Source organism: Oryza sativa, chromosome 8 (assembly GCF_034140825.1).
Source record: "Oryza sativa Japonica Group chromosome 8, ASM3414082v1".
Taxonomy (NCBI): Eukaryota; Viridiplantae; Streptophyta; class Magnoliopsida; order Poales; family Poaceae; genus Oryza; species Oryza sativa.
Window position 1 is genome coordinate 7,819,801 of NC_089042.1, and position 17,521 is coordinate 7,837,321.

The following is a 17,521-nucleotide window of genomic DNA, read 5'->3' on the forward strand; positions in this document are numbered from 1 at the left end:
CCTTACTATTTTAGCTTCACAGCTTTATTGTACCTGCCTTGGTCTCAGTATCACAAGCCATGTAGCATCTTCATGTGCTTGGAGTTGCGTGAAATGATATAGATCTCACAGCTTCTTCCATTCACCTCAACATTGTTTCAGTCAAGAACGGTTTGTGCCAATTTCTAGCCGCCTACACAATTGCATATGGTCTATGGGTGGACACAGATACAACAATTTGAGTGTGGACAGCTATATTAGAAAAAAAATGCCCTTACAATATACCTTCATAATTGATATAACAATTTAGAGACATAAAGTAACCATTTTAATTTCGGTACAAACAACTAGAAATGATGCTTCCAATTGAAGGGGAGAAATAAACTACTAGATTGGCACATGAGTGTATTCCAAAAAAACAGAACAGAGGTAGAGGTTGTTGGTCATGTGGATTGGGGGGGCCAAGTGACATAAATATATGGGTATAAGTGTGGAGTCGAAATTGACTGGGGGCCTTGGCCCCCACCTCCTTATACATTGTATCCTCCCCTCCGTTTTCTATGTTGATTCCCATAACTACTACAATTTCAGTATTGTGCATGTAGAAATTGAAATTATTCCAAACAACATCACAATAAGAGGAATATACTTATAAACATTTGCATTTAGACTTCTAATTTTGATAAATATTCAAACATTGTTGAAGCAAATATTGGTGTACACCTTTATCTTATAGTGAAAAGGTAACAATGCATATGTCAAAGCCAAACATTACGTTTCAAGGCCAGGGGTTCAAGTTGACAACCATTGTTTGATAAAACAGTGCTAAGAATGGTACATTTTAGAACGCTTCTATTGATGTTCACACAACATGATTATAGCTAAGAACATTAGTTTTTCTTTATCTTTTGAAATGTAGGCAAGAAAATGCCATATATATATTGATATAGCAAGAGAGTTCAATTAGCCTCTACTAATGCATTTTTTTGGTACACTTAAAATGTCTCCCTGGCTCCAAAGCCCATTGATCAAGACGGACAAGCGAAAATAATAAGAATTTCCAGCTGGAGCTATTTTAGTGAGTGCTTCATTGAAGGCTCAATTGATTTTATCTTTGGGAATGGCAGGTCTTTTTACGAGGTATGACAGAAATATTTTGGGAATGGTAGTGCCCCCATATGTGAAAATAGGCTTTTTCAGGTAGGATAAAAACTACCTGCAAACATTTTCGATTTTTAATAGCCTATGGTTGCAAGCGGTCCATTTATTCGTATGTGAAAACTGATTCTGACCTCCTACAATTCTTCCATTTTGTAGTAGTGTGAGCCTGAGTTCTAATTAGCTAGTCAGATAAGCTATTTCCTTGTTCTTCATGAGCACTTTTCTCGAACCGCTAAACAATACGCTTAATTCGTGCAAAAGTTTTCTATATATTTTTTTAAAAAAATCAAGTATATTCATTTTCAAGTTTATTGTATTTAATACTCGATTGATCATGTGCAAATAGCTTGGATCATTTTGTGTGGCTTTTTGGCGTGTTTTGCGCATAGCTTCTTGTTGTCCACCACTCTTGCATGGTTGCGTAGTTTGTCCACTTTGATGGTTTGATGTGTAGTTGCAACCATATGCCAACATTTTCCTAGATTCTCTTGGAAAGGCATCAATGCGGACGTAATTGGATCGTTGTTTCTTGTGCTGCTCGGCAAAGCAACAATGTAGTTGGTTTGGTCAATTGATTTGCAGCATGTGTACTGTCCAAACTCTATTTTCGATTATTAGCCATGAAAAGAACTTAATATTTTGGCGGGGTCTATGTATCCCGGATGGGATTTTTGAAATATGTTGCAACTGCACCTTCGAATTGGAGCCGATATGTTGATTTTGCAGTATATTGGCGTGCTCTGTTGTTACCAACTTGGAAGAGAAGTAAGATATTTTCAGAGAATCAGAGAAAGTTTGAGAGGAATAGAGGAAGAGAAGCAGAGAGAAAGACAGAGTTGTAGAGAGAGAGATTGAGTTTGTATTGAGTTGGGAATTCTGTCTTTACATGTCCTCCCTCCCGATTCTCTCTCTCTCCTTTATATACAGCTAGTTAACCCAGTTTCCACCCTTATACTTCGGGTTGGGCCTAGTTACATGAACAGGCCGTTGCTGGGCCGTACTCAGAACGGAGCCAGCGACCTTAGACACTTGTTCCTGTTCGTCATCAGTTGTGCCGGATGTAACATTCCCCCTTCCTTGAAACACAGTTTGACCCCAAGCTGTGGTAGAAGGAAAGCGATGCCTTAACTCCTCCTGATCTTCCCAAGAAGTGGTGGATGACGAAGTACCATACCAGCGAACTAAAGCTTGAACAATCATTTTATCACCACGACGACGTAGCCGCTGTTGAAGAACCTCTACTAGAGTAGCCAGATGCCCAGAATCAGGATCCAAACGTGGTAATGTTGATTGAACAACTTCAGAGGCAGCTACTGCTTTCTTTAATTGAGACACATGCACCACTGGATGAATCAAACTGGTGGCAGGTAATTGTAACTTATAGGCAACAGAACCCACGCGCTGAAGAATCTGAAAGGGCCTGTAGAACTTGAAAGCCAACTTCTAATTAGCACGAGTCATGACAGATTGCTGCACATAAGGTTGAAGCTTCATAAAAACCCAATCACCCACCGCAAACACGCGATCAGTATGCTTAGAATCAGCCTGACTCTTCATTCGTTGTTGAGCTCGAACCAAATGATGATGAATCAAGCTTTGCATGTTATGATGATCCTGCATCCAACATTCCAATGCACTAGGCACCCCAACAGAATCCACCGAGAGCCCAAAATGACGAGGTTTATGACCAAACATTGCTTCAAAGGGAGTCAACATCAAGGCAGAATGAAATGAAGTGTTGTACCAAAATTGAGCAAGAGATAACCACTGGCTCCATCTAGATGGACAGGCATGAACAAAACAGCGTAGAAACATTTCCAAACACTGATTCACGCGCTCCGTTTGCCCATCCGTTTGTGGATGATAAGAAGAGCTCATTCGTAATTGAGTGCCAGAACGCCGAAACAATTCCTTCCAAAAAATACTGGTGAACACTCGATCACGATCAGAAATGATGGCCTGCGGTAGTGCATGTATAGAATGAATTCTGTCCATGAATAATTGCGCCACAGACACAGCAGTGAAAGGATGGGATAAAGGCAGGAAGTGAGCAAACTTAGTGAACTTATCCACAATCACCAAAATACTATTATAAGAGGCTGAACGGGGCAATCCTTCAATAAAATCCATTGATATGACTTGCCAAGCATGTTCAGGTATTTGAACTGGTTGTAGTAACCCTGGGTAAGGCACATGTTCAGGTTTAGCTTGTTGACAGACTGCACAACTTTGCACAAAATCCTGCACAGTTTGCCTTAAACCTGGCCAAGCAAACAGCTGCTTAACTCGCTGATAGGTTACTTGAATTCCAGAATGGCCCCCTAGAGCAGCAGTGTGCAAATTTGCCAGAACTTGCTGCTGAAGCTGCCTATTATTGCCCACCCAAACACGTTTCTTGAAATAAAGAATACCATTCTGCAACTCAAAATGAGTAGAATGAGATGTGCCTTCCTTAAAAGAATGCAAAAGCTGAAGAGCTTCGGGATCAGACTTATAACCCAAAACAACATCCTGTAACCAATCCGGTAAACCAACAGATAATGCACTTAAAATTGGAAGACCATCAGAAGATCTACGAGATAAATCATCTGCGGCTCCATTCTCCAATCCTTTCTTGTACACAATACGATAACGAAGACCCAACAACTTAGTCATTGCTTTATGTTGCCAAGAGATGGTTAATCGTTGGTTATCAAGAAAGGCCAGACTGCGGTGATCAGTGCGAATTAAAAATTCATCATGTTGTAAATACGGGCGCCAATGATCAACAGCGAGAATAATAGCCAGACTTTCCTTTTCATAAGTGGAAAGAACTTGAGTCCGAGGTCCTAAAGCCTTACTCAAAAATGCCACCGGATGCTGATCTTGCATAAGCACAGCACCAATACCTCGGTCAGAAGCATTAGTCTCCACCACAAACATTTTCTGGAAATCGGGCATGACCAACACCGGTGCTGATATCAGACTCTGTTTCAAAGTGTCAAAAGCTTCTTGATGGTGTTGTGTCCAGATAAAAGGCTGCCCTTTACGCAATAACTCAGTTAATGGTTTACTAATGATGCCAAAATGTCGGACAAACTTGCAATAATACCCTGCCAAACCTAGAAAGCTACGCACATCTTTAACAGATACAGGAACTGGCCATTGCCGAACCACCTGAATCTTTTCTGGATCTGTTGAAACTCCATCAGCACTAATGATGTGCCCTAGATAAGACAGTTGAGTTTGTGCAAAAGAACATTTAGACAATTTGACTCGTAACTGATGCTTACTCAGAGTCTCAAACACCTGACGCAGGTGATTCTTGTGCTCCTCCAAAGTGCGACTGTATACCAAGATGTCATCAACAAAGATCAAGACATTTTGACGCAATTGATCAGCTAAAACTGTATTCATCACACCCTGGAAGGTAGCTGGAGCACTCGTAAGTCCGAAGGGAAGCACCTTGAATTCAAAATGACCATTGTGAGTTTTAAAAGCTGTCTTAGCCTCCTCACCAACTGCCATCCGAATTTGATGGTACCCCGAACGCAAATCAAGCTTAGAAAACCAGCAAGCACCAGCCAATTCATCCATTAACTCATCAATTATTGGAAGAGGATACTTGTTTTTGACAGTGATAGCATTAAGATGGCGATAATCCACACAAAACCTCCATGTGCCATCTTTCTTTTTGACTAACAAAACAGGTGAAGAAAAAGGACTAGCACTTGGCTGAATAATTCCTTTTTGTAACATATCCTTAACCTGTTTTTCGATCTCATCTTTTTGGGCAGGTGTATAATGGTAAGGCCTCACATTAACTGGCACAGCCCCAGGAATTAGAGGAATTGTATGGTCATAATCTCGAGCAGGAGGTAATCCACTGGGTTCCTCAAATAGATGAGAGAATTCCTGTACCAAAGACTGGACAGCATCTGGAATTGAGGATAACTGGTCTGTAGAGTCACTGAGGGTAGCACATAATTGAACCAAACCTGCCACTGAGTCGATACTGTGCAGATGCTGTAAGTGCTGACTAGAAATCAAGGCACAATCAGAAGTATTGGACTGTACCCCATGCAACAAAACCTCATGACCCATAACTGTCAAGTGAATAGACTTATGCTGCCAATCAATTTGCATTGGACTATACTTAGTTAACCAATCCATGCCTAAGATTGCATCATAACCTCCCAAGGCCACCACTTTAAATGTGGTCAAGAACTTCTGACCACTAACAAACCATTCATCTGAAGGCATTTCTTTCTGACAATGCAACACCTCTCCATTGGCCACTTTAACAGACAGAGGATGAGCTAAGAACTGAACTCCAGTAAGACGGTCAGCCAATTGATCACTGACAAAGCTAGCCGAACCACCAGAATCTACAAGCATCAGTATATTCAACCCCTGAATTTTTCCTTGTAACCGAATGGTAGACTGAGAATCAGTACCCTGAACTGCATGAACTGACGTAGCTAACAAGGAAGAATCACTATCTTCAGAAGATATGCCAGCCTGATCCTCATTTGCATTGTCAGGAAATAGTGCAAAGAGCTCCTGAATAGCGTGAAGCTGAACTGTTCCTGAACATTTATGTGTCGGCGACCACTTTTCTGCACATAAGTAACACAAACCTTGTGCACGACGAAACGATCGAAGTGCACTAACCTTGTCAGAAAGATTAGTACCCCGATTGAGCTCTCCGCCTTTCTTCTCCTCAGATTTCAAAACCTTGGTTGGTGGCAATGGTAATGGATATGCATTTTTAAACTTCTGCGATCCATCCACAAATTTCCTTTGCTCTTGATTCCGCTCAGACAACTCCTCCTGTAATAGAACCAAAACCAGAGCAGACTCCAAATCCTCGGGACAATGTAACAAAACAGCTTTGCGAATGTCAAAACGCAACCCTTCTATGAACCGGTGAACCAAATTCAAAGTGTTATACATAGGATCATACGTCAACAACTGATTCATCAGATCATCAAACCGTTCATAAAACTCGCTCACTGAACCGGTTTGTTTAATCTGATCAAGCTGTCGAATCAGTTGCCGATGTTGATTTCTATCGAATTTTTGGTTCACCGCTTCACAGAATCGACTCCAATCGACAAAAACTTCATGAGCACGAGATGAACGTAGCCAAGACGTTGCCCTCCCCATGAAGTAAATGGTGGCTACCCGAACCCACAAATTTGGATGAGTTCCATAAACCCCAAAATAATGCTCACAACGCATCCTCCAACCCTGTGGATCCGAACCATCAAACTGAGGGAAATCCAACTTCGGTAGCCTATGATTGAACCCTTGCTCCCCATGCAAATCCCGATTTCCCCGACTCGAATTTGCGCCAAACTCAACCCCATGAGGAACAGAAAATTCAGTGGGAATCTGGTACGTACCCTTGACCGGAGGTGGCCCGAGAGTATGAACTACCCCCGGTGCCTTCCCCCGGTGAAAATTTGTGACGCGGTGGCCATCTGGACCAAGATCGCTCGCCGCTGTTCCGGAAAACAACGGCGGCGTGCTGGGCGTAGGAAGCAGAGGAGCTTGGTGACCCCCTTCCTCCGTCACCCTTGACGCCTGCGAGGTGTTCGACGAATTGCCGCCCTCCTCGCTCTGCTTCTCCAACTTGAGGACATGCAGCTTCAGCTCCTACATGTCGTGCTACAACCCTTGTACAGCAGCATCAACTTGAGGTCGCCATCCCGCCACAGATTTGTCCAGTTTGAGCAGCATCTCTTGTGTCTCTCCTTGCTTGACGACCATGGTTCCAATTGCCGCTTGAATCTCCAACAGAGTCTTCTCGAATCCCTCGTTTTGCTTCGCCATGTCGTCGACTTGGATCTGAAGACGAGTTTTGAACTGAGGTTTCTCCAGGATTGCGGCTCTGATACCAAATGTTACCAACTTGGAAGAGAAGTAAGATATTTTCAGAGAATCAGAGAAAGTTTGAGAGGAATAGAGGAAGAGAAGCAGAGAGAAAGACAGAGTTGTAGAGAGAGATTGAGTTTGTATTGAGTTGGGAATTCTGTCTTTACATGTCCTCCCTCCCGATTCTCTCTCTCTCCTTTATATACAGCTAGTTAACCCAGTTTCCACCCTTATACTTCGGGTTGGGCCTAGTTACACGAACAGGCCGTTGCTGGGCCGTACTTAGAATGGAGCCAGCGACCTTAGACACTTGTTCCTGTTCGTCATCAGTTGTGCCGGATGTAATATCTGTGAATTTCCATCGGATCGTGTCATCGGTATTTGTTGGAGGTGCACCATGTGCAGAAAGGCCAAAGATAGACAAATTCATGGAAATGCTGCAAAGTGGTGAAGAGTAGGGATTGTAACTCCGCGACCCATCTATTGCTGGCCGGTGAGTGTATCTTTGACTATCATGTACTCCCCCCCGCCATCAACACTTGGAAGAGAGTTGGTACTACAACTGAGGGTTTGAATGTCTATATACTTGGCACCATTTCTGAAGTGATCTCTATTGCAACATTAAAGAGTGCAATGTCTTCATCACACAGAACTGGTAACCCTAGCCATGGTTTGTTCGGCTATGTCCATTCGTACCAAAGACATCTGACATGTAGGGCACAAGAGAAGAGTTGCAAGTCGAGCAATCCTAGCTCTTTTGGTCTACAGACCCATTCCAGTTCACTTTGTATTTTCCACATAACATGTTCTCTCCTCGAGCCCATAGGAACTGGGTATCAACCGATACATCGGGTCTCAGCACTCAGCTAGTCAGTGGGATTGAATTATATCCATGTGGAAATTAAAATAGTGTAAGTCTTGCTCAATGTGTTTATAATGATTAAACAAATCACAACAAATAAATAATAATTATATATTTTTTCAATAAGACGAATGGACAAATTTAATTATCTATAAAAGTCAACGGTGTCAAACATTAAAAAACGGGAGAGTAGAATTCTACTCTTAAATCTACCAAGGATATTGAATCATACTACTACAGAATTTCATCATCTCAACACCAAGCATACTGATTCATATTGCTACAGAATATTGTCATCGCAACACCAAGCATATCAATTCATACTTCAGAATCTCACTATCTCAACATGTATTAGATGGTATAGATGATAATTAGGCTGGTTCACAGACCAGAACAGGTTCAGATAAAGTACCAAGTCCAAGTATCTCACAAATTCCGTGCAAAAGTACTAACTAGTTATAAAGGGTGTATCAACCTTTAAGTTTTGTTAGAGGGGATAGCATTTAACAGTAACTCCAAAAAAGAAAAACGAAGTACTGATACATGTTTGTGTTTTCATAAGATATTAATGTAAAATGTGTTCTCAACGCATGAATGTACAATGATGCTTAAAAAACCACATAACTGTACAACAAGAGGCGTGCTCCTTATTAAGTCATGAAACAGTGTATTGCAGGGTTCAAATATCAAAACTTCAAAAATTCAATTCTGAAATACAATAGAAACATAGGCTTAAGATAATAACAATATGCACAGGCCTAAGAGCTAAACAGGGCCCTCAGTTAACATCATTTATCCCTTCAACATTGTCAACTAAGACCATGGAGCTCAAGTATTTCATATTACAGCTGGTAACTTTGTGATTGCTGATGTAGAATATTTGCCTAACGCTACAAGCTATTTTTAAGTTAGTCTCTGTATTGGACGATACCCATCTTCTCCCTCTAAGAACTCTCTGAGGTTGTTGATCACATAATTCATAACCAATCGGAATGGTGAAAATGAATTTCCACCAAAATACAATCACCCCAGTGACAGCACCAACATAATTCCAATTTATTTAGTATTCCATATCCACTAAACAACTGCATCCTATATTATTCTTGACTCTGTTTTGTTGATGTGCATGAGACCATAACAGTGTAAAACACTAAATCTACATCCGATTTAGACCATCTGGACTGTGATATGCAGTATTAAGCATGGGAATAAACAGGAACAAATATGTTGCATATAATATTATAAGAAAAAAGTTATATAATTGGAACATAGACCTTTCACAGAAGCAAAACGATTCATATGTTCAGTTCATCAACAGATAAAACCAGTAAGATTTACCCAAAAATTATTGATCAAACTAGCCATTAGAACTCTTGTACGAGTTTATCTAAGAAGAGAGCATGCTTTAAAACTCTTGTAGCCAGTAAAATCTGATAGGTAATCTTATAATGAGGCTCCTCATCCATGTGTTCAATTCAGGATGAGCTGCTCTAGCAAAAGGTAGATCACTGATGATGAGGCTCCTCATCATGCATTTAAGAACCCAAGCTGATCACTGATGATGCCACAAGAAAAGATTGTCTGCTCTCTAGAAATCAAAGACTAGCAATCTACTCATTCAGGTCAAAAACTAAACTAACCAGAGACAGTCTAAGATAGAGTTGTGCCGCTCATGCGTTATAACATTTGATTCTTTCCTCCAATACATCAACTAAGACAGAAGTGTATCTTTTTTTTCTTGAGATTCTTATAACCTTGTGTTGCCAACACAGTATCTATCACCGCTGAAGCGGTCATAAAATTCAAGGCAAACATCCTTAAGCTTGTCATAGTTGTACTGATCAGCTAAAGGCTAACTTCAAAACTAAGAAGAAATCCTAGTGGGAAAACATCAAGCTTGTAGGGAAGTAGACATTTAATATATATATTCATCTCATCAAGTCCTCAGCAGATAAATATGTAGCAAGGTGTTCATGCAAATACTAAACTAACCGTTAATAGCTTTAGCTTTTGATGACCTGAGGTCCTGACTACCTTGAAAACTCACTCCTAATAAATAAACAGGTTCATTAAACAGGAAGCTGCTAGTCTACCTTTTGTTGAGCATACTCATGTTCACAAATGCATCCACCAAGACTGAAGGACAATTTGTTTTGAGATCTACAAACCCCTGTGTCGCCACAATATCATCCATTGAAGAAGAGGACATAAACTCAATGCAAGCATCCCTGAGTGACGCACAATGATGTTGATCAGCTAGAGCCAAGGTAGCTGCCACAGTCTGCACATTAAGATTCTCACAGAGGTCACTTTCACATATCAGCTTCAGCCTCTCCATGGCGTAACGATCCGCGGCCACGAGCAAGTGCCGAATCATTTCACCACGGTCATCTCCCACAAGATCATCAATGATAGACAATGAATCAGTGTAGATGAAATGGAGCAGGGCCTTGAAAACATCAGGCTGAATGTCTTTGATGGGTAAGACCTGTGCCCCCGCCTCCCTCATCGGGCCAAAGAGCTCCGCCTTGAAGACCGGTGATCGCATCGCGAGCACGACCTTGTGCGCCGCAAAGGTATCCTCCCCGACATAGAATGTGACATCGGCCGCCTCCTTCGATTCCAGCAGCTTGCCAAGATGCGCCGCGATGTCTGACGGCGGCACCGCGACTTTGGGGGAAGATTTGGTCTGAGACACCCGTGGCTCTTTCATGACAGTGACAACACACTCGATGTCGAGGCGATCGTCGCGGAGATACGCCGATGCCTCGACCAATTAGCCAATGAAGCAAAACTACTGGAATCATAGCAGCTTAACACTTTGGGCAATGTCTTTGTCACTGAAGTAGACAGGCCGGTGGTGTGGTCGAGCAGCCTCAGGTCGGAGGACGCGTGCACCTCGACACCTCTGTTGAGGAGATCGAGGTAGACGTGGATGTAATCGGAGCTCCCATGGCCGTCGGAGTAGAAGCGGATGGCCTAGTCATGGCCGCCGACGGAGAAGGCGCCGGACCGGACGCACTTGCCGACGCCCATCCCCCTCTTCTGGCTGTACTCGGTGATGCTGAACACGTGGCTTCCCTCCGCCGTCTCCGTGATGCACTTCGACACCGTCTTTGCGCGCGCCATCTGGTGAGGCGGCGGCGGCGAGGGTGGATTGCCGGTGGGGAGGGAATCAAGAAGCAACGGCAACATGTCAGGGTGGGGTGAGAGAAAAAAGAGAAAGCACATTTGGAGCAAGAAGTAGTGGGGAGTGGAGGGGAAGCCATGGGAGCGAGCGAACCTTCGGAGGATGGCCGGAGAATGGGGCGGCGGCGGCGGCGATGACGACGGCGATGAGACCGCAGCGGAGTTGTTTTCGTCTTTTTTTTTTTCGTTTTTACCTCTTTCTGATTATTTTTATCTGACTGATAGATGGGCTTTTTTAAGTGGGCCGGGCTAGGCCCATGGATTTTGAGAACTACTACACCACAGGATTCTGTTTCAACGGGAGATCAATTATAACGCTGACATCACCTCCCCTGCTTCTAGCGCTTCGTCATTCCAATCTCCCATTTCCAACCATGTCATTAAACAATATACTCGTACAGGTCTCCTACGATGTGTGATGCACATATGCCTCGTAAGTATTAGGTACCGTATATGATTCATCTATGTACTGTACATGATACTTAGATATTAGACATACATGTTACCTAAATTCTAAATTCTAGACATGGTACATATGAGTACCAGGTCTAATATTTACTCAGGTAACTGGTCTGGTATCTATATGTATGAGGTCTGATATTTAGATACTGGGCCTGATACTCATGTATCGGATTTGACGCATATAGGTATCGGGTTTCATATCTTTATGTATCGGGTCTGATACTTAGATACCGGATCTGATACTCAGGTACTGGATCTGGTACATATAGGTATCGGACGTGATATCTATATGTATCGGGTCTAATACTCAGGTATTGGATCTGGGTACATATAGGTACCAGGCCTAATATTTATATGTATCGGATCTAATATTTAGATATCGGGTCTGATACGTGATACTCACGTATTGGATCTGATATTTATAGGTATCGAATAAAAAGAAAAAAATAGTGTGTATTACACGATTATTATAATTATGCTAATGCAATTTTTCTGTTCCATACTAAATCTTAAAAGCATCACAACCAAAAATAAAATAAAATTAAAAACAAAGCGAGAAAAAAGGGAAAAAAAGTTTTAAAAAAAGTCACATGAACGGTCCAGGTATAGATGAATTGTAGTTAGGCCAACAGATTCACATGCCCAAACGGTCCACATGGGCCGGAGACCTGTTTGTAAAAATCTTGTGCAAGAAAAGGAAAAACACATGCATAGTGCCGGCACTCTGTGAAAATCATGCGCGCATCGTCTTTCTGATCGAAATAGCGTTTACCATTAGTGACTTAAGTCATCCCGTTCCCACGGAATAGTGTTCTCTATATTTTCTCATGGATTTTTAGGTTGGATTGCTATTTGTGATGCAAAGCGAGATAGAAAAGAAAATCAAAATGTGGTATAAGCCTATAAGGTGGAATTACTTGTATGAATCTAAATTCAGATTTTGTAAAACAGACGGATTCTATAAATTGGTGTGTGGCTACATTGGTAAACACCAATGATCCTATTTTTTTACTCTCACTGAGGTATGTTGTCGGTGTACGGGGCATTGTGTTCATCAGTTGCCTAGTACCTTTATTGTTTTTTTTAGAAACATGGTATAATTTAGGCACTCATATACTCACGCGCATACTCATCCTTATAAACGTGCACACACTCATCGTATCCTTTTGAGCACCTTTGAGAGATTGGGTTTGTGTCATCACATCCACATACGCCTCACTATTCAGTGACGAATCTATTGCCCAGCAACCCCAAGCAGTTGCCCGGGCTCGTCGGTGGATAATCCACTAAAATTTCATATAATTAGGAAAATTGAGATAGAATTTCTATAGTAAATAATAGCTTTAGTGAAGTTAGCCCAGGCTCTAAAATAATTCTAGATTCGCTACAGTCACTATACTATTGATTGGTACATCGCTTATCACTAAAAAGAATAATTAGGTGAATACAAACATCCCCTGCCAAATGAAAAGATTTTCCCTACAGCTAACACATTACTCTCAGTAAAATAGCCAAAACAACAAAATGAGGGGAATAGCCTTTTGGTGACTGCTATACAGTCACTAAATAACTTGTGACGGCTTGCCGTCACCAAATATTGGATTTCGTGACCAATCAAGTGTGATAGGCGTTTTGTGATGGCATACTGTCAACAAAGTTCTTGGGGACGGCATTCTAACTTTTCGTGACAGTAAGGGGTAGTCACCAAAGATCCGATCACTGGTGGTGTACCGGATCTGATGAAGCTGCCGCCCCCCATGCCCTTGTGCCGGCTGTACCCCAGGACCTCCAACACGTGCACGCCTTGCTTTGTCTTCACGGCGGACATCGACTTGGTCCTCCTCGGCACCGCCATGCTTGCCGCTGCAAGAGGGGGAGCATGGTGTTTCAGAAATTGGAGAGGAGGAGGAGGGGAGGAGGGGGAAGTGACGGACCAGACGAACATTGCGGTGATGGCCGCCAGCGGTGGCGGCGGACGAGGAGGAGGAGAAGACGGTGAGGAAGGCAAGGCGACCTATTTGTTTCGAACCTACAAATGCAACGCCCACAAGGCCAGAATGCACAAGTGGCCCAATGGAGTGCTGCTGAAATTCAGTCACATGAAATTACTCATTGTAGAATGTAAGTGTTTTTTTTTCTCTGTTATAGGTGGTTTTTGTTTTATTTTTTAATCTAAATTTGACCTTTCTGCATGCAATTTTGTAAGTTTTTATGAGCTATAAGTTAATTTTCATATAATATATTTAAAATTTGTGTATGTTAGACCCTTTGGAACAAAGGAAGAGGATTGTAAGATTCGTATGGATTGCTTCCCTACATCCCTCCATAAGAAATTTAACATGAGCTCATATCTCATGTTTCATTTTTCCTATGCTAGCTAAGTCCAATGCACATTATCTCTTCCCCCCCCCCTCTCTCTCTTCTCTTCTCTCTCTCTCTCTCTCCCACACACACATAGGATTTCCTGTAAAATTGCTGTGTTTCAATTCTAAATTCTTATGCACCAGCTAACACGATATTACTTCTATTGTTCCTATGTTTTGAGATCATGTAGTATTGCAATCTATTTCCACGTTTTTCCTATTCCGTGTTAAAATCTTGCATTCAAATGTTGAATTATTAGTGCTCACTGGATTGAAAATATTGAAATAGTCCAGCTTTGTTATCAATTATTTTATTTGATCATAAAAGGTCTTACTCTACGTTCTTTCACCATAGTAACGATATATACGAATTGACGTGGTTTGCCCGTCAGGGCACACTTTTGGGTTCCCGCAATATTGAAATCCCGCTGAATAAATACATTCCGCACCACCACTTTCACTTCGGGCACCAACTATTTTTCCACCGCACACACTTTGACTAGTCAGGGCATTTGAGGGGAGAAAAGAAAAGAAAATAACCCATACCACTCACCTCTCTTCCAGATATCTTCTCCAAATCCACCACCATGACCCCCCAAAATCCACCATTGCGAGTGCTCTCACTACAATCTCTGGCTACCCTCCCACCCATCTCCGGCGTTCGTCAACCCTCCACCAACTAGGGTGTCTGTTTCGATATTGGTGGACCGGTGGCGGCTGTCTCCAGCGAGATCTGAGGTTGTAGCCTCCGGTGAGCGCTTGATGTTAAAATAGATAGCACGCATGGATTTCTTATCGTAGCTAAGTAGCAACAGGCAGACACTTTGGTGAATGATCCCATAAACATTTTGGACTGCTGGTTCCTTCAGCCGTCTTGTACTTATCCACATACCAGCGCATGAGGCTTAGCCTTCTGAAAAATATATAGCATATTCTATTCTAATTTTTCCTTTCACAATAATATATAGGATTATTGTGCAGTGGAAGCTTTTTCTATGATAAAGGGAGGATATAATAAAGGCCCAGCTAGCTTTCATCAACAAATTAGCCAGATAACTAGCTTGAACAAAGCAAAGGGGTTTTTTCTTCGAACTAGAGTTATTGCTACAAGAAAGAAAATGTAATTAATATTGGTACGTACTGATGAACATTTTAGATCAAATCCATAATCAATACTACAGCACAGAGTTTCCCAACAGTTGAACAACACAAAACTACTTTTTGTAGATAAAGAAAATGGTTTATCGGCAAAAAAAAACTAAATATTTGATTAAGCAAAAATATTTTGCAGACAACTATGGAGTACTATATTTGTGAATAAGCAAGGATCACCAAACAAAAACATGTTTTGGATTTCATACTAGAAATTTATAATTAAAGAAAGGTACTGTTTGACCACTCTAAGATCAAATCCATTATCAAAAGTACACCAAACATTCATAGCATAAACAAATTATTAAGTACCAGTACATGATTCAGATCATATGCTACAAAGGCACATATATATAAGATTTCGTTCTGTATCATGCAGAATTGCAGATTGACCATGCACCACCCATGAGCTGGTTCAGTTCACCGCAGCGGCACCACCGGCGGCTGGAGGCGGAGGCGGAGGCGGAGAGTCGCCGCCATTGCTATCGCCGCCGTCGTCGTTCTGCTGCTGCTGCAGGTAACGGGATATCAGCTTTGCCCTCAAAGCTTCCATCTTTTCAATCCTAAACCTTATCACCAGCGTCGACCCATGTCCTTCAGAGACAAGCCTGTAGCATTCATCCTCTAGCTCCCTGATACGACCATCAATCCTGCTGATCTGCACATATATATAAGCCATCCATAAAATACCATCACGATCTGCTCATTAACGCATGAACATCTATCACAAGAAATGGATGAAATCGATCCATCAAATCGGAACAAGGATATATATATAAACCTCATGCTCCAGGCGTCTCGGGAGCTGGTCCAGCAGCGGTTGCCGTCGCAGTGGCGGCCTCGGTGGCTGCGGCGGCAGCGGAGGCGGCGCCGCCGGAGCTGCAGCCTGGTTGTTGTTCCCCTGAGGCGCCGCCATGGATTAGAGCTTGCTTGCTAGGGATAGAAGATAAGTTGGGTGGATGAGAGAAGAGGGATCTGTGTTGGGGTGTTCATATAGGACGGAAATCGAGATGGCTGCATTAACTCATGATTGGCTGTCACCACTCGCCAAAAGATAAGCATTAATTGTATTACAAATTTGAGAATCACCAGTCATTATCTTCCTGTTTTGGAATTTATATTTAAATTAGACTTAAAAAAAAATACTCGGAAGTTACAATGGGTAAAGACAATATGAGAGCTTAGTTTCAGTTTACAATGTGTAGGCAATATAAGAGCTTTGAGTTTTATCGAGCGGAACAAGAGCTATTATGGGTTAATTATTAAATTGAAATATTAGGATCGCTATATATACGCTAGCTATAATTTTTCTTTGGTTTTCTTTTTCTACATATACAAATTGCTGCTATTGTAATCAAATCTCATATCGCGTGGGAAACTTATACTATCATAATTGTATTGTGTTTTGTGTGGAAAGCACAATATAGTTGGGAAAGTTGGAAGAGGAACTATCAAAATAGAAAATTACCAGTATCAATGGGTAGCCGATTGATCTATGAATAGCCGATAATTCATGATGGAAACATTGCATAGGAGCACTATACATGCATACGTTTGCAGTTAGTTACTTAGCATAACAACATATATAAAAGCTCTAATTTTGATTGATTTTTAACTAACAATAAGGATGATACTAGAAATTTTTTTAAATCCGATGAGATTAGAAATTAGAATACGGGAAATAAACATATGATCACAAAATAAGTTTTTCCATCTCATCTTATCTGGTGACATCGATGGGATGCAATCTCCAGCGGCGGAAGGGGCATCTCATCTGCATCTCTATCCCCTAATCCCTCATGCCATGTTCGGTTAATCCTCGTGAGGAAAGGATTAGAGTGGATTAATTTTACACCTATTGTGGTGTGGAATTATTTTCCTTCAATCCCCTCCAAACTGAATAAGGCCTTATGGAGAGTACGTAGAAGCTACCATCCAACGGCTGCTGTTAGTTGTCTATACTCTATACCAGCAAATGACACATCATTAATTTGGTTTCAGATTGACAAGCAGCAACCACCAGCTAGATCTGTTACCGAATTAAACAATGGTTGAGGCCCACGATGATCAGGTATTTTTTTCCGAATGACTCGCACCAGATAGTGCGAAGTTTATATTGATAAAGCAGGAAAAAAAAACAAGATTACAACCTTGGGAGGTCATAACCAGGAATGCGAAGAAAAATAACCACCACTCACGCAACAAGCCAACGACAGCACGAACACAAAGACCCCAAGAAGGCTAGCTAGCATCGAACTAAACGCCGCTAAGCATGACCATCCGCCGCTAGGCCAATAAAGGAACTATAACTGAGATCACCCAAAGGAACTACAGACGATGATCAGGTATTTGGATTGAATCTATCCATTGATCTTGCTATCCTTCTCAGTATAGTTCTCCTAATCAGAGTACACGAAGGAAGGCAAAGAAAAATCGGGAATAGACGTACTCGGGAACATGCGCGTGATGCCGGGAAGCAATGTACGAAGAAAAG

At 41.8% G+C, this 17,521-nt stretch overlaps 1 protein-coding gene and 1 pseudogene across 1 annotated transcript; both read right to left on the reverse strand.

Moving 5' to 3' along the window:
• Window positions 1-9,764: 9,764 nt before the first annotated feature.
• Window positions 9,765-11,230, reverse strand: LOC4344982 (BTB/POZ and MATH domain-containing protein 2-like; annotated as a pseudogene).
• Window positions 11,231-15,201: 3,971 nt separating this feature from the next.
• Window positions 15,202-15,988, reverse strand: LOC112939847 (uncharacterized). The gene is made up of 2 exons (XM_026027375.2): window positions 15,809-15,988; window positions 15,202-15,685 (listed from the first exon to the last, which is right to left on the reverse strand). Exons 1-2 carry the CDS (start codon window positions 15,941-15,943, stop codon window positions 15,443-15,445), a joined length of 378 nt encoding a protein of 125 aa, XP_025883160.1. The 5' UTR covers window positions 15,944-15,988; the 3' UTR covers window positions 15,202-15,442.
• Window positions 15,989-17,521: the final 1,533 nt, after the last annotated feature.

Coding starts and splice junctions, on each gene's coding strand:
- LOC112939847 (XM_026027375.2), bottom strand. CDS start 15,943: ATGGCGGCGCCTCAGGGGAACAACAACCAGGCTGCAGCTCCGGCGGCG. Junction 15,686..15,808: donor CGAGACGCCTGGAGCATGAG/GTTTATATATAT, acceptor ATATATGTGCAG/ATCAGCAGGATTGATGGTCG.